Source organism: Haplochromis burtoni, unplaced genomic scaffold (assembly GCF_018398535.1).
Source record: "Haplochromis burtoni strain Fernald_Lab_line unplaced genomic scaffold, NCSU_Asbu1 Contig_16, whole genome shotgun sequence".
NCBI lineage: Eukaryota > Metazoa > Chordata > Actinopteri > Cichliformes > Cichlidae > Haplochromis > Haplochromis burtoni.
In genome coordinates, this window is record NW_024582377.1 from 1,027,541 (window position 1) to 1,048,564 (window position 21,024).

Sequence of the window (21,024 nt, forward strand, 5' to 3'; positions counted from 1 at the left end):
AAAATTAAATTTAATTATATTGCTTTTTAGATACTTTTGCTTAAAAGTTTTTAACTGCTTTTTAAGGTTATATTTGTATGTTTTAGAAGAAAATAAAATATTCTGATTTCTAACCCTATTCAAATGCTATGTTATATTGTGGACTAGCTTTTAAAATAAATGAAAACAAAAATCTATATTGTCTTGATAATTTGTCCTAATATGCTGGGACAGTATAAAGTAATTTATTTCGAATGACCGTTAATAGGTTGTAAGTAATAGCACCTGTTATCATTAGTGTCCTCATATTAATTTATTTACTGGAGGAAAAAATCTTTTGGTGATATATCTTTTTAACAAGTACTGATTCTCCATATTCAAAACTTTTGATTGGCTGCATGTACTATATGTGTAATTAATTCAAATAATATATATATATGTAAATATATAAACTTTTTATAAACAACTTTAAAACTCAAGAAAGACTCACATTTCACAGATTTCAAAACATTTTGAAAGACACTGGCTAATTTAACCAAGAAAAACAACGTAATTAATATCAGAACAGAATGTGTAATAACAACTGCCTTTCAGCAACATACAACACAAAACTGTAGTGTATTTTATCAAAGACAAACAGTGACAGTACAATGGCCTGCCAGCAGCAAAGAGTAGTGCCTTTATAACAGCCTTCAAGTAAATCTGGTGATATTATACCTTCCATTAGTGTGTAGAAAGTGTAATTTAGGCTGTGTTTTAATTGTTCAATTCTTGCTCCTGTATGCTGTGAATGTGGTGTTATACTGTCTTCTGCTAAGCGGAGAATTAAGAAATACAAACACTGTCTTAACCAGCTCTTTATAACTACCACAAGTGACATTACATGTGTTGCTTGTCTACAAAGCTTTGAAAGTAAAATTAGTTAAAAGACATTCTGAAGCAGGGCAATGGTTTTGACTTTAAAATGTATTTGAATACGTTTTAAAGCTTTTCCTACTGATAAAGTCCTCCCCCACCATGGCCATTCATGCCACAAAAAAGTAGTTAAGTAATAAATAAACAATTAAATGACAAAAGTTCCTGTTATCTGCTGTAGAAAATTCTCTCTCTCCTTTTTTTTTTTTTTTTTTTTTTTTTTACAATGGCTCTACAAGAATAATAAAAAAGCTTCTGTTCAACAATTACAGACAGTAATTGAGAATTGAGAAACAAATTGAGATGTTCTGTTGAAATTGCTCCTCTTTTTCATATATTTACTGGGCTTTTTCACATGAATAATTAGTTTGACATGTCTGCGCTGTACCATCGGGGTTCTGATCACTCCCCAGATCATTCTGCAGTACTCCTGCAACACCAGATACACAGTTGGAGAGAACCGCGCACCTCAGGTAGAACAGATGGCCGTTACAACCCCCCACAGTCTGACACCTTCCATCAGGGAGTCAGGCTGATGCTGAGGATGCCTAAAACCACAGAAGTATGAATCAATCAATTCTTTAGAAATTAGTCATGGAAATATTTTTTGAACTATCACAGTCTATTCTCAACGTTAATCAGGCACTTGAATCCTCTTTTGCTAGTTTTATCTGTAACAGGTCACTGCTGCAGGTTGTATACTGTATATATGTGTCAATGTTCTGCCTTGAAATGTTATGACAGTTGCAACCACTGTGTTGGAGTTCGGATATTCTGTCTGTGCCTCCGTGGGTTTCCTTCTACACTCCAAAGATGTACATGTTAGGTTCGTCTGTTCCTTTGTGTCCTCGCTGTCTGACTGGTGATCTGTCCACGATGTGCTACTTCTTGCCAGGTGTCAGCTGGTATAGCTGGTGAAGAAAATAGATGGATGAATGGATGGATGCTGTGGCATAATTATATTTACTGCACAACACAGCCCTACGCACAGCAGTCATTTTGATGAATCATAGCAGGGAAAGCACAGGCGTTATTAAGAACATCAATCACTATTTCATTTAGCTATCTAGATTGTGGATATTTGCTCCACCTACATTTCTGTCATGGGCTATCTGTTCAGTAGGTACGGGGAAATTTGCCAGACTAAATAAATAAGAAAACTGAAATACTGATTTGGTCTTCCAGCAATGAACAATTCTTTCCAGATTATGCAAAAGTTCAACAGAAGAATGTGAAAAAATGGCAGATCTCAGGATCTCATGTTTACAGTGTGACAGCTATGTAGACAGACACAGCTGGAAGCTACATATCATACTGTATATACACCAAGTAGACTGAATACAGGAGTATTTAATACATTTGTATTGGATAAAATGTGGTGTAGTGTGGTGCAGTGCCTGATAATCTTTTGATTACTGTAATACATGAAAGTTATATTGAAAAGTTATAAAGGACATAAATTAACAGTGCCACAGAAATACTCAATTTATGTTAAACCCACACAATGACATTTTACAAAAGCAATGGTACAGTAAAATACTAGGTATTTTATTGTAAATGTTTTTATACATAATTTTATTTTACTAAACAAAAGCAAAAGCTTTTTTAAGCTCGTCAGGCAGGGGTAAAACTCTTACTTAGGCCAGTCTTAAAGAACCAACCTTATGTACAGTATTGTATTGTCCATAATCATGTTTTTTTACACTGAAATGTGTTCATATGCGATTTATGCACATTTTACAAGTTTGGTTTGTCTCAAAATGACTTGAATGGTTCTCTCTCTCTCTCTTTTTAGCCTGCTCTGGTTTGCCATATCCTGCACAGCACAGCCAACCATGTCCTTCACTAGGTGGCGGTAAAGCGCTGTGTCGCTTCAACTTAACTTCATGCTTTTAACAAGAAGGTTTGTCCTAACGGGCCACCGTACTTACTTGGGCGTTCAGGAGGAAACATGGCGGCCACCCTGGCAAGGAGGCTGTCCGGTGTGTAACTGCAGTTTGACATTAATACAGTTTTATTTCACCCTCTTGATGCGGTGCATGTTTATCATCTGTGTGTTACCGAGCAGTGCTGTTCAGTAACACACACAGAAATAGCTGAATTCGGTTTTATATTCATGTGTTTCTCTGTCGTCCTTGTGTTTGACAACAGGGTTGCTGAGGCCGCTGTCCGTGTCTGTATGTGCCCGGACACCACAGACCTGTCAGTCCAGCCTCGTCCAGTCTGCGCATCTCTACAGTTCTTTTACAGCCGCTGTCCGTGCTCCTCTCCAGGGTACAGTGTGGCAGACACCACGCTACAACATACTGCAGAGGTAAGGAGTGAAGGAATAGAAATATGAGGCCGGTGCATTTGAGTAATTAAGCTCCCCAAAGTAACAGGCTAGGTTAATGTTCGTCCTAATCACGATTAGGTACAGGTTTTCCTCCAGGAAACCGTTTCACCGAATTGATAATCCGAGCTAATCTCATTTTGTGACACTTTTGTTGGTAGTGGACAGCCGGTATACAGCAGAGAGGACTTGCGGTGACACAGCACCTGCTTTCCACGCTCACTGGGAGTGTTTTATAGTTATTTGTTTCTACTGTTGGCAAAAGGCGTCTTTATTTCGGATATAAAACACAAAAAAACTGAGATGACTAAAATGTGACTTCAACAGCTGCATCACAGAGTCTTTATAATGTAAGCACTTTGCAGCGGGTCTGAAAAACAATAGTTTTCTATTATTTATTTTACCTAAAATAAATAATTTATTTCACCTTTTTGGACCCCCATTTTTTTCTTCATAATTTCCTTAATTGTAAAGGCAAAACAAATTCAATGATGTGCTGGGAACTGACATGACAGCATGTCACAGCTGCTGCAGATTTGTCCGCTGCACATCCATGATGTGAGTCTCCTGCTCCACCACATCCCAAAGTTGCATTCTGGTGATGATGGAGCCATTTACATACAGTCATTCTCATTGTCATGTTCAAAGATATGAGTTTGAGAAGATTTGAGCTTTGTGACATGATGCTTTATCCTGCAGCCGTCAGAAGATGAGTACAGAGGTCAGAAAGGGAGGGACGTGGTCAGCAGCAATGCTCAGCTTAGTTGGTGCTAAGGGCTCAAAATGTGCCAAGAAAATATCCCCACACTATTCCAACATCAGCAGCAGTGTCAATAGTTGATACAGGGCAGGTTGACCTGTTTTCATGTTGTTTACTCATATTCTGACCCTACCATCTGAATGTGAAGCAACTATCAAGACTCATCAGACCAGGCAAGCTCTTTCCTGTCTTCTGTTGTCCAATTTTGGTGACCCAGTATTAACTGTAGCATCAGTTTCCTGTTCAGAGATGCTCTTCAGCACAGCTTGGTCGTAATAGTGGGCATTTGAGCTACTGTTGCTTTCCTATCAAGTTGAAGCAGTCTGGTCATTCTCCTCTGACTTCTGGTATTGAAGCATTTCCACCCAAACTGCTGCTCACTGGATACTTTCTCTTTTTTTTTTTTTAGCTCATTCTCTGTAAACCATAGAGATGACTGTTTGGGAAAATCCCAGCAGATTAGCAGCTTTTTAAATATTCTGACCCTTCTGACACAAATAACCATGCAACCATGTTCAGAGTCACTTCTTCCTCATTCTGATGCTCTGTTTTAATTTCAGTACATCCTCTACATGACAAAAGCCACTCAGTTGCTTCCATATGAGTGGATAATTATATATGTGTGTTAACAAGCTGGTGAACAAGTGTACAAAGTAAGTATGTTTTTTGTAACAGCTGTTCTGCTTCTCTCTGTTGTTGCAGGGTGTCGGCACTTGTTCCTAGTCTAACTCAGCAGCCAAGCAGAAGTCTGACTTACTATAGTGTCAAGAAGGGGAAGAGAAAGAGTGTAAAATCTGTCACAGATAGGTTCATGAGGCTGCACTGTGGCCTTTGGATCCGACGCAAGGTTTGTATGTGTTACAGCTGCTTGAATCATATGTTAATTGTAGGTAACGTGTTAAATTTAACTTCTTGATTTTGAATATGAACAGGCTGGATACAAGAAGAAGCTCTGGAAGAAGAAACCTGCCAGACGAAAGCGCCTCAGAGAGATCGTATTCTGTAACAAAACACAATGCAAGCTTTTAGATAAAATGACAACCTCATTTTGGAAAAGGAGAAACTGGTACGCCGATGATCCATACCTGAAGTACCACGATCGGGTCAACCTCAAACCCTAATTTGCTGATTCACGTAATGACATCTTGTCTTCTGCTTGTAATGTAATGATGTTGTATATGTGTCAAATAAATCATCACATTTTGCCTGTACGTTTTCTTTTAAAGCAAATACGCAGAAAAAAGAACAGACACAAAAGTTCTGCTTTATATTTAATGGTTGCAAGTTGATTTCACCAACAGAAATATTTAAACAAGTGAAACAAATTGATAGTCATGAACCAATATGCCATCACATCACGTCTTTTTGTTTCATAATTCACAATTAAGTTTAAGTTGAATTAACTTGACATTCTGGCCTGCCAGAAAAAAAATCTGAGGATACGTTAGTACAATGACTTGCGTGTCTCCCACTGCTTAAAGTGTTAAGTGGCTAATTTACCAGTTAATAAGACATGTTTGTATGCGTATATATTTATTTAACCAACTGATGGCCTTAACATTTCTTTTTCTTTTTATAAATCAACTGAAGAAGAAAATGTTTACCAGCAAGGCATCTGAAGAGGCCAACAGCTTCACACAAAAGCACTTAAGAAATCAAATTCTCATACAAATTAATAACAAAACATCATGCAATGATGACTTCATCGATCTACACACAAGTATACAGATCTGCAACTTTGTAACATGTTTTTTCCTGTTTTGCTTTGAATGAATTTCAAAGAAAGCACCTCCAACACTACCACAGATACTACTAATGCTTAAACACATTTGATCCCCCCCCACCCCCCATTTTTTATAACCTTTTATCCGTTTAAAGAGCATTTTATGTGCATAATAAGTGTATCTACAACATCAGAGTGAGTGACGTGTAAACAGAACAGTTGTACCTGAGAAGCTTTTTGTTTCAAACCCACCTTAAATGATACAGATACATAGAGGAAAGTTAGAAATCTACTGGGCTAATCCTGTCAATCGACAACCAGCACAGTGATACTTTGTTTAGAACGTCGCCGAGGTTCAGGCGCAGCGAGTAAAGCTCAGGATGAAAACAAACAACGCTTCACCACGCACTGCTAATTCATAAAGGTTGTAAACCTGAAAAACCACTAAAGTCACTCTCGTGATTTTCTAAATAACAACGGAAGCAAATAACGGTAACGAGAGTCGGGCTTAGAGTTGCTCAGTTCACAGCAGAACATTGCACAGTGATTTTAAACATGTAAATAAAAAGATAAAACAACCATGTCCATATACAGTTAATGTTTAACCATGTAGTATCCTACTCTTGCTACAGCAAAAAAGTGACTTAATCCTAATTGCACTAAAAACTGCCAATTAAATGACAGAACATGCTTAGAAACTAAACAGATTGTCAAAAACAGTCAGCTCCACTAACGAAACATCTTATGTAATGACTTTTTTTCTCTTTTCTTTCTTTCTTTTCTAAATCTGTGATGCACGTGTTGTTTTTTGGTACACAAAAAAACTATTTACCACCGAAAAAACGCACAATAATGAAAGTGATTGATGGTGGTGTTCAGTGACTTATATTTATTTATTTATTCAGCTATTTTAGATTATTGAGGGCAGTGATTTCTATTCGAAACCTAGTGCATATTAATAAGAACACTGTTGGAAATGCAACATTTAAGTTTCTGCTATCTCTTTTTTTAAGGCTTTAAGAGAGAGGTAATAAACAGAATCATATCTGTCACTTGTTGCTTGATCTTCGCTTGGATAACTGATTGATTTATTAATACTTTGTTGTGATAATTACTGAAGTGCAGAAAAGCTGCTCTCCAGAGAAAAATTATTTCACGTGGGTAAAAACAGCCCGGTCTATGCTGTTGATCCTTGGCTTCTATCACATTCTCTTGCTCACTGTGCCCGCTGTAATGTTCAGTGACAGTACATTCTGTTTAATAACAGCAGACTAATGCCTGGGAAGACACACATGCATTTGCCTGTCCAGACTTGATAGATTAAAAACAAAGAAATCATAAAGATGAAGCACACATAAACCTGTACATAAATACATATTCAATAACCAACGAACGCAAAGTGTCTTCTCAGCATGGCACCCATTCACTCATTTCTCCTACCTCAACATTTTAAATCATGAGTCACTTGCTATATGCTGTATATAGAGGGGTCATCATAGGTCACTTTGGTAATACCTTATTCCAAAGCAGGGCTGCTTCAGTCATGTAGCTTTTGGCCATTCAGTATTTTTGTTTTAACTTCTTGCAGCAAAGGCAGCTGGAGTAGTCTTGAGGACAGTTTCACATGGCTTCATTGTTCGAAGAAAGAGCACTCCTGGATCTTGTGAGAGGCCTTAAGACTCTATGAGGAGGCTAGAAGGGACGAGAGAAGCGAACAGAGAGATGGAATTCAGTCAGCCAGTAGCTGCAAGGAGTCGCAAAGTATTTAAAGGATAAAGGCTGGCATTATTTTGTATTTTTCTTATTGTCAAGATGAAAGCAAAACTAAGAAACAGTTTCCCTGTTTTTCCAATTTACCTCTCAGACCAAAGCCTGTTTATTTCTACAGAAGTCATTAACAGGAGAGGAGATTGCAAATATTTACTTTAATTCCTTTTAAGGAGCAGACGGCAATTTAAAAAAACGTACTGTAAACATTACAAAAGAGGAGTAAACATTGTAGTAGTGAATAATCTTCTTCTGTGGATTATCAGCTCAGTGTGCTGGGACCAGACTGTCTCTAGGGTAAAAACACAGCATGTAACGCTTTCAAAGGTTGCCAAGTGCAACACTTTTACTGAAGAGGCCGCCTAGTATCACTATGACTGTGAATGTGTTGTGTTTAATTCTTTGTTAGGGACACCTGTTCAGCTGCTTATTAACACAAATATCTAAAGAGCTAATAACATGGCAGGAACCCAGTGCATTTACGAACAATGACCTGCTGGATATTGAGCATCAGAATGGTGAAGAAAAGTGATTTAAGTGATGGCATGGTTGTTGATGGTTGTTGATGGTTCTGGTCTGAGTATTTCAGAAATTGTTGATCTACTGGGATTTTTCCCACACTGCCATCTGTAGAGTTTACAGAGAATGGTATGTAAAGAGAGAAAAATGCAGTGAGTGGCAGTTTTCTGGGTGAAAATGTCTTTTTGATATCAGATGTCAGAGGAGCATGACATGATTACCCAAATAGCCACTCTTTGCAACCAAGTTTATGCAGAAGAGCTTCTCTGAACACACAAGAGCAAAAGATCACTTCAGGTGCCACTCCTGCTAAGAACAGGAAACCGAGGCTGCAATTTCCACAGGCTCAAAAAATTGGACAATAGAAGAAATGCTGCCAGTATCCTAGTATTTTATAGGATACTATGGGTCCCTTAAAATCAACTCTTTATGACCACAGTACCTATCGTCTGATGGCTGCTTCCAGCAGGAAAATGTTGCATGTCACAAGGCTCAAATCATCTCAAGCTGGCTTCTTTAATACGACAGTGAGTTCACTGTTCTGGCCTCCACAGTCAACAGATCTCAATCCAACGTAGCAACTTTGAAATGTGGTGGAACGTGAGATTCCCACCATGGATATGCAGCGGACATATCTGCAGAAACTGTGTGATGCTATCATGTCAACCTGGACTGGAATCTCTGAGGAATGTTTCCAGTATCTTGTTGAATCTCTGCCATGAAGACTAAAGGTAGCTCTGAAAACAAAATAGGCTCCACCTGGTAAGAACAAGGTGGTACTTAAAGTGTCTGGTGAGTGTATGTTGAATCAAATGTGGCACAGAATAGCTTAAATGACATCAGTGTTTACTGACTGTTGAGAGGCTGTTCATAATTTTAATATGCAGCTTAATTAAGAGCTTGTGTCTTTAAAACTTGAATTTGGCCTGGTGGTTAAGAGAAGCATGCTTTACTGTTTTTCTCACGTTTTTCTCACGTTTCTCTTGTCAATAGCGAGACCTTAGAGCAGAAGTGGGCAATCTCAGTCCACGAGGGCCGGTGTCCCTAGATCTCACCTTGGGTCAACACACCTGAATCACACAATTAGTTCGTTACCAGGCCTCTGGAGAACTTCAGGACATGTTGAGGAGCTAATTTAGCCATTTAAATCAGCTTTGTTGGTTCGAGGACACATCTAAAACCTGCAGGGACACCGGCCCTCGTGGACTGAGATTGCACACCCCTGCCTTAGAGAATAGCAATGAATAGGTAAGTTTGGCCTTGCATCATTGGAGCTGTTACTAACTGATTGGGAGGGGGAGGGAAAAAGTCCTAAGTCTCGAGGCGTAAATGCACATTTGTTTCTCAGCAGAGTATTTGTGGTATCAGGGGACTGATGTGGTAATAACTTAAAAACAACAAAAAACTACAGTCCCATGTTGATTGTGATGAAACATTATGTCACTCAGCGCATGCGCTGTGGCTCACTGATGTTTCTACCAGGGTTTGGGTCGCACAGGAATAAGGAACAAGCTCTTTCAGGCTTTAGCTACCCAGGCAACACTCATTTGTAGTATCAATTCATTGTTGATTTTTTCATGTGATCTTCTGACAACTGAAAAAAAAATATTGCCAGCTTTATCCTTTAATAATCCTGCTTTATTTAGCTGTTCATTGAGAACGCCAATCAAAGACATACTAGGTGTTGAGGTTTATGAATGAATGCCGGTTCATTCCAGGGAAGGATTTCACACAAACATTTCCACATCAAAACTAAAAGTTATTCTAAATGGGTGAAACACACTAGAAGGCAAACCGTGTGAATTTATCAACAATGTTTAATATTTCCAAAAAAATCTGAGTCACTGCAATCATGCATTCATTTGAACTAAATAATGTTTCTACCAAGTTAATGCATGATTCAGTTTCATCAGTGCAGAAATTCTATTAGCAATCTGGCTCTCCACCATCGCATAGGTACTGGACCATGATGATTTATTTAGGCACGCAGCAGCAGAAATTAGTGAATCATTGAGTAAATCACCATTCTCAAGGGGCAGTTAGGATCAGACAGCAGCTGAGCAGCCACGTTCACAAGGCAGTGTACCTCAGGAGCCTTCCGCTTAGTCAGCCTGAGCTGTGGAGATTTTGACGCTGCCTGCGCCTCTTTCCTCACCTCCTCAGGCTGCTCCAGAGCCACCGGAGTGGGAGGTAGAGAGGGTGCGGAGGGTGGGGTGGACTGGGGTGTCATAGTGGGTGTAATGGGCGTGGACTCAGAAGTTGAAGCATTCTGGGACAGAAACTCCTTGGAGTCCCACTGGTCCAACCCCAACACCTCAAACTCAGTCATGTCAAAATCCTGCCCTGTACCGTGGGAAAAGGTCGGCAGCAGGGAATGAAAAACTAACCAATCAAAGGCCTAATGCTTCCCATTTCATTACAGAAGAGATGTAGCTGATTTTGGTCAGTTTGGGGATTACGAATGCTCATATCATAATGCATCATCATCCTGCATGCTGCACGACTGAGATCAAACACCAATTTGCTGCAGCAAATACAAGCATAACAAGGCTGTTCTTATTAGCCCTCCTTATGTCCTCCTTTCTATTATTTTAAGAGTCAGAGTAAACCTTCTTAGCCTGTTTTCCATGTCAAATAATGCCACAACAGAAGACAAAAGATAATATCGTAGAAGCTTTAGTGATTTTGCATTTTGGTGATTTTGTTGTTGTCAGCAAATCCAATGATCTCACAAAAAGATCAAAACCACAAAAAAGCAACTTTCTGATGCCTCTGCGCCTTAAGCGCCATTGTTATACAGAAAGTATAAAAAACACATTAATGAAACACATCTTAGCTCCAGCTGACATTTATTATGATTCATATTAATTTTAACTCCACCCCAAACCAACCATGCAACTAAAAATACAGCTCGCCAAATGTGTATTAATCCACAGCTGAAAATAGTCCCCAACAAATGTATCCAAGTAGCTACACTGCCCAGCTGTTTAGGACATTATTTAGACATATAAACATATGCAGCCTTAAAATGAACAACAGACAACGTCTAAGTCACAGAAAGTAATGGTTTTGGTCTTTTACTTGGATTTGTCGGCAATAACAAAGATCCTCAGAATGAATGAAAATTCAAACGCTGGCTCAGATGTTTACAGCAGCTTGGTTACCAAATATTCGATGACATACCCTTGCTAAGATTCATTATTTAATAATACCGTAACCCCATTGATATTAACAGTTGTTGTTACTTCTAAATTTAATTACATGAAAAAAAATTTAAATTATCTGAAAAATACAGCACCGAATTAGTACAAACAGTAACCGATTCCACTGTTATAGTTGGCACAAAATCCCTCCAGCTGCATGCGAGTTTTGTCACAGGATGGTTAGCCCTGTGAGGGCCTGACCTGCTCCAAACAGGAAGGTAGGGCTGAGGTTAGGGGGCCAGTCAGGAAAGCTGAGGTACTAAACAATATCTTTGGGCTTAAACAAGCTTGAACAGGAAAACAGATATCGCCTCGATAATATGCGTCACACAAACCAGACAGGCACTGCTGCAGCATTGTAATGGCTCCTACAGTGTGCTCATCGAGCCCATATTTCCATATTTTTCGGTATGTTGTGCTATTTAACTCATTTACATTTTTATAATGCTTTATAAGACTATTATTTGTTGTTTGTTTATTTAGTTTTCAGGGCTACTATAGGTGGCATGAAGCAGTATGGAAATCACATCTCCTCACCCTTGTAGCTCTCAGACTTGCTGCGCATCATAGGTCGGGTTCGGTGCTGTGCGGCTGCAGGCTGCGTAGAGTCGGAGCTGCTGTTAACAGGGTCAGACTGGTAGGAAGAGAGATCCTGCATGCTGAAACTCCTGAGTCTGTCTGACAGAACTCCTTGACCCTAAACCGGGAAAGGCTATGTTTTAGTATCAGCAGCAGTGTGAGACAGGCTGGGGATGACATGGCATCATGAAATACACAAACATTACAGTAATCTGCTGCGTCCTCTGCTTCAAAAACAAATGTTCAAAGCTTCATGAATGTGATCGGCCGCAAAAACAACAAGCTTGACACATTATTTACAATGCCCGAGCACCGTACCCCCAGTGCAGTACAAAACAAATGTCCAGAGTCTGCATTACCTTTGTTGCAGCCATGACTGCAGCTGTGGCTGCAACGTTCAGTCCTTTTCTCCCAAAATGCACCAGTGTGTCATAGCTTTTGTCCTTTGCTTGGCAGATATACTCATCAATGTCCTAAACAAAGAGCAAAAAAAAAAAAGAATCACATGAACATGATGTATCTCATTGGCATTGTGTAATCGCTGGACAGCTTTTTCATGTGTTGCTTGACTGCATCATTTCATTCTGTGGCTTTTGATCTTCAGAAAGCTCATTTATCCATTTCCTGCCACACAAACAGAGGGGGGGGAAAAAGGTGGAAAGGAAAAGACGAATGGAAGAAGACTGTGACATGTCTTTGCCTTTGTCCAGTGGACACATTTTTAAAAGCTTAAGTGGGAAAGTGAATTGGCACAAAGGCACTTTTGTTCCTGAGACAGTCGCAAAACTCCAGTTCTATTAGACACAAAACCACGCGTGTTAGCTTAAAGCCTAGACTGAACATTTTGCCCCCTAAGCCTTTCCTTTAACGGCACCAGAGGAAATAAAGGAAGATACAACAACAAAAAGGAAAGGGATTTCACCTTTTCTTTTGAGGAAAGCGTGGGATGAACAAACTTCCTGTATAGCACACTGGAACCTTTAGTGTAAGGGGATAGCAGCCACACCACAAAGGCTATCTTCAGTTCATAGTAGAAAGGAAGCCTGCAGTGAAAACATGGAGTAGCAGTAAAACACAATAACTTGTGTTTTTTTATGTCTGCCATAAAGATTGTTAATGATAACCCTACAAGACTCAAGACAAGAATTGAAATATATTCCCCAGAGGGCCTCTGTACGATCATTGACACAAAACATCTGCAGTCACCTACCAACAAAGAAACATGTCTGTAAACACTTCCACAGATGTAAATAGGGCAAATATTATCCAGTACATCATCCATTTCACCTGCAATGTCATAGAAAAGTCAAATCTGTTAATGCAAATCCACATAAAACATTTCTATTTACTAATACATCATGGTGTTACTATTGTAAAGCTAAAAACATTTTACTCACGTATTCTTTCACATCTTTGGACTTCACAGCTTTATAAGAAGAGTATGCAGGATATAGTGTACCAAAGACGAGTCTAAAAGACAGAAAACCGATTAATATTCAGACATAAAAAAACGTGCCGCAAAGACATGTTTAATGCAATAAAACATGATTAAAAACAATAAACTGCTGTGAAAAAGTCTGTGTTTTGTTTCCAAAGTGACAGACTTTCTTGTAATTTTTAAATTGATCTCCATCAATAATTCTCCAGGCTTTCTGAAAATCTTTCAAATGTCTTCTTTGGACACTGGCTGTTGTTTAACTCATATGCTGTACAGTCTTTGTACTGCAGGAACTATTGGTTCCTATGACTACCTGTGAATCCTTTGAGCACCTAACCCAAGGGATGAACCAGTGTTGTGACTACACATAACTGACAACTTAGTGAAGAAGTAATTTTATACCTTTAGGCACTTGGTTGTTGTCAGGTTCCCATAAAAACACAGTTTGACAGGCATAAAATAGTATTTTTGGACCAACAAGATGATTCCTAAAGAGCCAGTAGCTGAAACGTTGTAATTTCTCAGCATGGTGTGCAGCGTGTCCTTAAAAAATTTGAGGAAAACTGACAAGCAGAGAACAAAAGACATTTGATAGAAAACACAACAAAATGCAGGCAACATCCAAAGACAAGCTTTGAATGTCCTTCATAAGCTTGGAGAACTATTCCTGAAGACTACTTAAAGAAACAACAAGAAAACTCATCTGTGAGAGTGGAGGCATTAAAAAATAAAAGTGAACGCATCAGATTTTTACTTTAAAGCTTATTAGTATTGCACAGCCTGTTTTTTTCCCTCTATACTCTATTTTCATGTGTATTTGCATGTTTTTAATAAATCGCTGCACCTATTTCCCATTTTCCTAGCAAATTACGAGGGGTGAAAGACAGCAGTGTATGCTGTGCATTAAAGCAATCCATATATAAACATTTGGGAATAATTCTTTCTTCTTAAGCATTTGTATGTACATTTTGTTTTGAATCTTTGGACCTCTTGTAGACATTTACAGGTTTCCAGGAAAGATGAGGTCAATCGGAAACTGTAAAGTATTACTCATGGCTAATACGGGCTTGGCAGCTGACAGATAAAGTCAAGTCATTTCAGGTAAAATTAGTTCACATATGTTGTCTTTTTTCTTTAAATTCCTCCTCTTATGCAAGCACCTGTGCTGCTGGGTGTCCGGACAGAGACGTGGACTCTGTGAAAGTGCTACAACCAAGCAACAGCAACAGCTGCGTAAGTGCGACCTGATCAAATTACCGACCCACATCATGTTGCTCGGGCCTGGCCGGCTAACTCGGAGTTCAGAAACACAAGGACGCTTAAAATATCGACGCAGCTAAAACCTTTCTGTTGGCCACCGATCCAAAAACGAATCTGCATAACCAGGTTTTGAGCTGCCAAAGCGCTGGCAGTCCAATCAGTGTAACAAAATCTCGTTATCGAAATGTAATTGCTTCCCTATTTCGAGGTTAGAGCCTGCTGTTGCTTTACACAGTCTGCAATGATGCTGATTCATAGTTTGTGCAGGCAAAAAATAGCCCTAACCTACACTAATAATAATAGGAAACAGGCAGCTATTGATATAAAAACATGGGGGTATATGCATCCACTCTTATAACATGAAATGCTCTTGCATTGTAACCTGAGAAGGTTGACCCATCCCTTTTGTTTTTTGTTTTTTCCAATGTGGGACATCCACACTCAATATTGGTCCACTCAAAGACCGCTCCTGTTGTTCAGACACCTCGCCACTCAGTGACATTTAGGGCTTCTGGCTATGAAAGAAGCCCCCAGATCTCAGGATCTGACTCATTTTTATCATCTCGTATGACGATAATACATTATTCACTCAATAACGTCATCTCTTTGTCTAGAATAAAAAAAACAAATCACTTGATAAAAACAAAGAGTGGCAGACTGCTGCGCGCTGCCAGCCTGTTAAGAAATACAGTAGGTCTATACAGGCCCGGGGCTCATTCCGGCTGAAACGACAAAGTACAATCCCATCAAACCCGGGATGCTTTCAGTCAGAAATGAACAGCACGACACTTGCTCTCTATGTTGACGTCTGATTCTGATTAAAAAGGCTGTCAGGCAGAAATGCGGGGGCTTGTAAAGCGCGCAGCTTCTCCACCGTTAATGTGCGTCTCGATTTGCCACCTGCAACAATCAGGCGATGCGATCTGTTCATATCCCTCTATGACAGAGAATGTTTTAAATGAATTTAAAAAGGGGACTTACACCACAAGTCTAGAGATGATCCAGGAGACCATTGCGCTGGGAAGGCGACAGGACGCGCTGTCTGCAGGGAGGAGTTTCCTCCAGATGACAGGCGCGTCCAGGCGGCTGCGTGTGGACGCACACAGGCGGCAACGTGATGCGGGATAAACAGTGAGCGGCCTACAGCTCTTATCCATAGATGGCAGTGTTGCATTGCACAGACAGCAGACACACAACATGCCGGAGCGTGAGTCCTCAAGCCCACAAGGGTGTGTGGATGTGTCGATGCAGGGTTGCAAAGGAGACAAATATCTCCTGTTTCCCCTCTCCGTGCTCCTTTTAAGCGTTTGTATTCTGCAATCCCTTTCAAATTTACCTTTTAATACTGCAACCAACTCCCCGTAAAGCTCAAAGATCCACAAACTACCTCCTACTTGGAATAATACGGTAATACTACGTGGCCGATATGTTTGAATGAATACTTTTGTGGTCATTTAAATGAAGGTACACACACACATGCATTACTGCAACGAAAACATTTTAATTAGCGATTTATCTACAAGTAAACTTCTTGATTGCTTGCTTTGTTTATGTCCGAATAGTAGAGAGTATTATCCATCACACTGCCTCAGAGCTGCAGATAGGAACAAATGTTTTAGTCTGAACACTCTTGAAAGAAAAGATTAAAGAAATGTATTAAACAACTGTAACGAGAACATGGTGTTTTCAACTGTTACCCATTAACCCATTAACGTCATGCTCTTTAAACTACACACAGGCCCACTTCAGGATGCAGGGTCCTGATGTTACTACTATTCTATGGTGTAACATTTTTAAAGGGAATTTTTACAATTAATCAAATGACCACAAATCAAGTGAATTGGAGGAAGATGCAGAGTAGCTAGTGTGGCCTAAAACAATGAGCATGAGTCCAAATATTTCAGATTGTACTGACTGTAATCTTGCTCACAGTTGACATTTACAACTGAAGGTTGTTATTAAAATGACCTCATAAAAACTAAAAAGTGATTTCAAGGACAGGGACATTGCCTATCCTCGAAATTCTCATCCCCTGGTCCCAAACCTGAGAACACCTGCATTACCAGAGCAACAGTACCTTGGCTTTGTCTAGCCTTTCACACACAAACTGCAGCCAGAGCACACAGGCGAGGTTTTGTTACCGTCCAACAAAAGCTGCCAAGGGAGGGACGTGGCTGGCAGAAACTTGACCCTTTTGTCCATTTTAACAAAACGGACCAAAAAACCCCCAAAAACCAAACAAAAAAAGAAAAAGCCGGTTTGAAATGCGGTGAATTGAAAATGAACCCTTCCTAAAAATTAAAATTCTGCTCCTTTAAAAAAAAAAAAAAAAAAAAAAAGAAGAAGAAGGCATTAGTTTATTATAGTTTGACACATAGCTCCTGCATTTAATTAGATAGACTGTTGTCTTTGGAGTAGTCTCATTAAGGTCTTTATTGTTTATATAGGCTATTTTTTTGTGTGCCGGTTGAGCCATTTTATCTGCCAGACAGCATTAAACCGACTGTGTGCACTACTTTTTCTGACCCGCTGATTGGCTGATTCACATATCCCAAAAGGCCTACTATAACAAGAAGAGACCTGAGATGTTAAAAAAACAACACACAAAAAAAGAAAGGTTAGCGTGATCAGCGCTGCAAGCAGAAACAGGCAGAGACAAGTTACTGGTAACTGTCAGCTTTATTCTTAAAAGTTAATTTCTTTTTTTCTCCAAGACATAGAAAAAATATACACACAGTACGTCCACAGTATATACGTTCTGAACACCCAACTTATTTCCTCTGCTTGTTTCTGTTTAGGAGGGAATCATGGGGATGAAGTCAAACATTTAACGAGCTGACTGCTAATGTCAAAAAAAAAAAAAAAAAAGTAAAGTAGTATGCGTGGAGTTTCCGATCAGTGTATAGCCACAGAAAGAACAGACACATTTTGACTGGACTGTACAGAAAACAAAAAGTGAACCCCATCCACCAACATCTAGTGTTTCGGATTTTGTAGGTTAACTACAGGTAAACGGAACAAACAAAATAATAATAATTTGATCCTAAGTGATTAAAACTACAGCTGAATGGCCATTTCTGATGTGACTTGTCATCAACAGTTATTCAGTCTGTTGCATTTGGGATCATAAATACTTCCACAACCAGTCTATAATAACTTTGGACAGAAGAAGAAGAGTATGATGAAGCACTGTAGGCACAGCAGGCTTTTCTTACTTACAATATGTACACCTTCTTACCCTTCTGCTTGACTTTGGATAATAAAGACTTACCCAGGGTTTACCCTTGATAATTATACACAAAAAGCAAAAACGTATTTTCTTCTGGCTGAGTAAACCAGATGACTATCGAAAAATTGACTGTCGTAGCACAATGTTAACCCCAAATGATTATGTGAATTTATAACAAGAAGCGATGAGGATACTCGAAACTGTAACCTCTGCACCAGAATGATCTCTGTCCTTCACGGAGTGAGCCACCTGACTTCGACAGGCAGCACAGCGGCAGTTCACCTTAGCTCCTCAGGGCTGCCAATCTTGACTGCATCTCTTCAATGTCCTCCTCTGACTCTTCATCTGAAGCCGCAGTGGCTCCAGCGGGCTCCATTTCAGGCAGGGCATCTGTGACTTTGTTCGGTGCTTTGCCAAGGGCACCTGACAAGAGAAAGCAGAACCAGCGTTTTCAGTGTTTTGACTTTATAGCTGATCTGTGGTTCAGACTTAAACTCCCTAAAAAACCCCCCCAAAACAAACAAAAACAAAAATGTGACTTTGAGCTGTGATTTTATTTTTGTCACCTGCTGTGATATCAAAGAGGATCCTGTCGACTTCCTCCTCCGCTGCTTCCTCCATCTCCTCTCCGTCTTCCATGCTCTCAAAAGTATCTTCCATCATTTCCTCAATGATACCAGCCTGAAAGGTAAATATGCCAAGTTTTAGCTTTACTATGAAAAGTTGTGAAATTTCTTTGGCACAACAATTAAATTGATCAAAAATTTAACACAACTGTAACTAAAATAATATCTCAAATTCAACAAAGCAAAATAAACAGAATTAAAATATCAGACAACATCAGTGACACAGTGTAACAACCACGTAACAATAATATCATGGTAAACAGTGACCTTCGTCATCTCCTTCGACAGCTCCCTCATGGTGGCCTGGATCTCTGGGATTTTGACTAGATTGTGCATGGCTTTCATGACGTCTGTGCTCTTCTGCATTGCTCCAGCAACACGCGCCACAGCTGAAAACACGCAAAACAGATTTCCTCAGTGACAGAGAAGAGCATTGATGATCACAATGTCATTAGAAAACCTGCTCTAAGTGACAAACTAAGTACGCCCTCCTCCCCATCTTGTGCGCTGCCACACTCACCAAGCTGATTCTTCATGCTGAGAACTACAGAGTTCATCTGTGCTTTGGAAGCGTGAAGTTTTGTGACAGCTCGTTTGGACTGAATCACCTCCTTCGCAAGCACCACGCACACATCTTTCTGTCCCTTTTTGGCAGCGTCTTTGATGGATCGTTTAACTTTTTCTTCTTCTCTTTGAATATCTGAAACCAAAATATGTCAATTTCATTACACAGACAACACACAATTTATCAGGTCTTTGATTATATTTATTACATATACAAAAAGCTAATTTGGTATCTTTATGACTTACTGAGTCAAATGATTATTTTACACCTTCCAGATGAATAATTAAATGACAGCAATTATCAGACAATTCAAATACATTGTACTTTCACTAGATTTATAACTCCTCAGTTTGGTTATCAGATATTTAGGTGAAAGTGATATAAACTGAATGTAAACGGTCCTGGAAGTGTCAAACTCCGGCTGTAGTCTTACCTCGAATTTGTCTGTCCACCACTCTCATTTCCTTCCTGATTTTATGATTCCACTCCTTAACCTGAAAGAGCACATTATCTTATTAAAACATGACACAGTCTCGGTTTCTCGGCCAGCTACAGGTGGATGTACATGTAATATTCGTTTTAACACGGGTGTCGCAATACAACGACGCCATGTACAGCTGCTAATATGTAATGGCTCATAAGGTTGGCTAAAGTGAGGACAGCCATGGTTTGTTTACAGTGAAGACTTATATTAGCATGTATGCTAACAGGCACACTACTATAGAAAGCATAAATCGGCTAATGGACACCGTATACAAGCGTGTGATCTTGAATAGTGTAAAAAAAAAAAACTATGTAAGCTAATGTCAAACTTGTTGTTGTTGTTTTTTCAACTAGAGTGCTGCTGACTACTTAATTATCAGCCTGAAGTATCAACATACAGGACGGACAAGCCCTAGCTGTGTGACAGCTAACGTTAGCAAGGATAGCTAGAGCCACTGTCTTTCTTTGCTTTTTGTCCACACAGCTCTTAAAGACAGGTTCTGGTCACCATCAGTCAGTACTTACCAAATCAGCTGCTGGCTTCTCCTGTGATTTCCCGAACAGTCCCATCGTAAACAATGTGTTAAAAGGCAAGCTAACCTATTTGACTTGAACTAGCTGGCTAGCACAGCCTGTTAAACTATCACTTCCTGTTCTGGCAAGGGGCGCCCCGGGCTGAGTCCGAATATGAGTAAACATTCACGTCCTCAACAAGAAAACAGGGAAATAAGAACAAGTGTTCAAATAAAGCTGAAATCGAACGAGACACTCAGCAGTGACGTGTTATGGGTTTGCCCTAAAAAAAACTGAAGGCATTTGGATCGAATCAAAAAGAAAGATATTACAGTTTCTTTTAAAAAAAATCTCTCTATTCTCATTTTAGTTTAGTCTTTATCATTTTAAGAGTCTGCTATATTATTATATTTTATGAATATAGTGTTAAATAAATAATAACAAGGTGTTCGATGTCATGTGCTGCTGTTCATCCCAGGTTGCATTTACGTACTTGTAAAACTGGCTAAGGACCTGATTTTATTATTATTATAAATATTTTAATTATGTTATTATATGTAAAACCTTAGAATTTAAAGAATGTGTGCATTTTTGTTTTGTTGTGCCATTTAATACCATGACTTTAAACACTATGAAACCCCCCCAAAATTCACAATTAACCATTTATTTTGGAAATAGATAGATAGATAGATAGAACAATATGACAGCAATTTTCCATTATTGTGTTGCTTTGCTAACAACTTGCGGAAATCTGAATAGGCTGTAGTCAAAGTTTAAAAACATTCAAATAATATATTGGGTAAAGCATAATAATATAAAACACCCCCTAAAACTAATTTTTGTTTTCTTTCTTCTGATATAAAATCATGTCTTTATTACTATGCACCGGTTGGCATAAGGCTGTTATGTGTGATTCTATCTTTACTGGAAATTGCCGTTTGTGTGACACGCTTACCTAACTTAAACACGATTCCTTAACCCAATAATATAATTAATATACACATTTATTTATTAGGCTTTTTATCTGGAACATTTTATCTTATGGTAGGTACCTAAACAACTTAGCCAGAAAAGTTATGTATATCATATTTTGTTTAAACAAAGAAGTAAACATAAACAGATAAAACGCATTG

At 39.1% G+C, this 21,024-nt stretch overlaps 3 protein-coding genes across 3 annotated transcripts; 1 reads left to right on the forward strand and 2 right to left on the reverse strand.

Annotated features, from left to right (window-relative positions):
* Window positions 1-2,743: 2,743 nt before the first annotated feature.
* On the forward strand, window positions 2,744-5,191 carry mrpl35 (mitochondrial ribosomal protein L35). Its single transcript, XM_005916698.3, has 4 exons — window positions 2,744-2,876; window positions 3,046-3,208; window positions 4,689-4,833; window positions 4,919-5,191. Exons 1-4 carry the CDS (start codon window positions 2,846-2,848, stop codon window positions 5,105-5,107), a joined length of 528 nt encoding a protein of 175 aa, XP_005916760.1. The 5' UTR covers window positions 2,744-2,845; the 3' UTR covers window positions 5,108-5,191.
* Window positions 5,192-5,233: 42 nt separating this feature from the next.
* reep1 (receptor accessory protein 1) lies at window positions 5,234-15,891 on the reverse strand. Its single transcript, XM_014331931.2, has 8 exons — window positions 15,457-15,891; window positions 13,175-13,247; window positions 12,988-13,064; window positions 12,700-12,820; window positions 12,137-12,250; window positions 11,736-11,895; window positions 10,082-10,338; window positions 5,234-7,401 (listed from the first exon to the last, which is right to left on the reverse strand). The coding sequence occupies exons 1-8, from the start codon at window positions 15,672-15,674 to the stop codon at window positions 7,330-7,332; spliced, it is 1,092 nt and encodes a 363-aa protein (XP_014187417.2). The 5' UTR covers window positions 15,675-15,891; the 3' UTR covers window positions 5,234-7,329.
* Window positions 15,892-17,135: 1,244 nt separating this feature from the next.
* On the reverse strand, window positions 17,136-20,075 carry chmp3 (charged multivesicular body protein 3). Its single transcript, XM_005916703.3, has 6 exons — window positions 19,904-20,075; window positions 19,329-19,389; window positions 18,851-19,030; window positions 18,598-18,719; window positions 18,271-18,385; window positions 17,136-18,127 (listed from the first exon to the last, which is right to left on the reverse strand). The coding sequence occupies exons 1-6, from the start codon at window positions 19,946-19,948 to the stop codon at window positions 17,988-17,990; spliced, it is 663 nt and encodes a 220-aa protein (XP_005916765.1). The 5' UTR covers window positions 19,949-20,075; the 3' UTR covers window positions 17,136-17,987.
* Window positions 20,076-21,024: the final 949 nt, after the last annotated feature.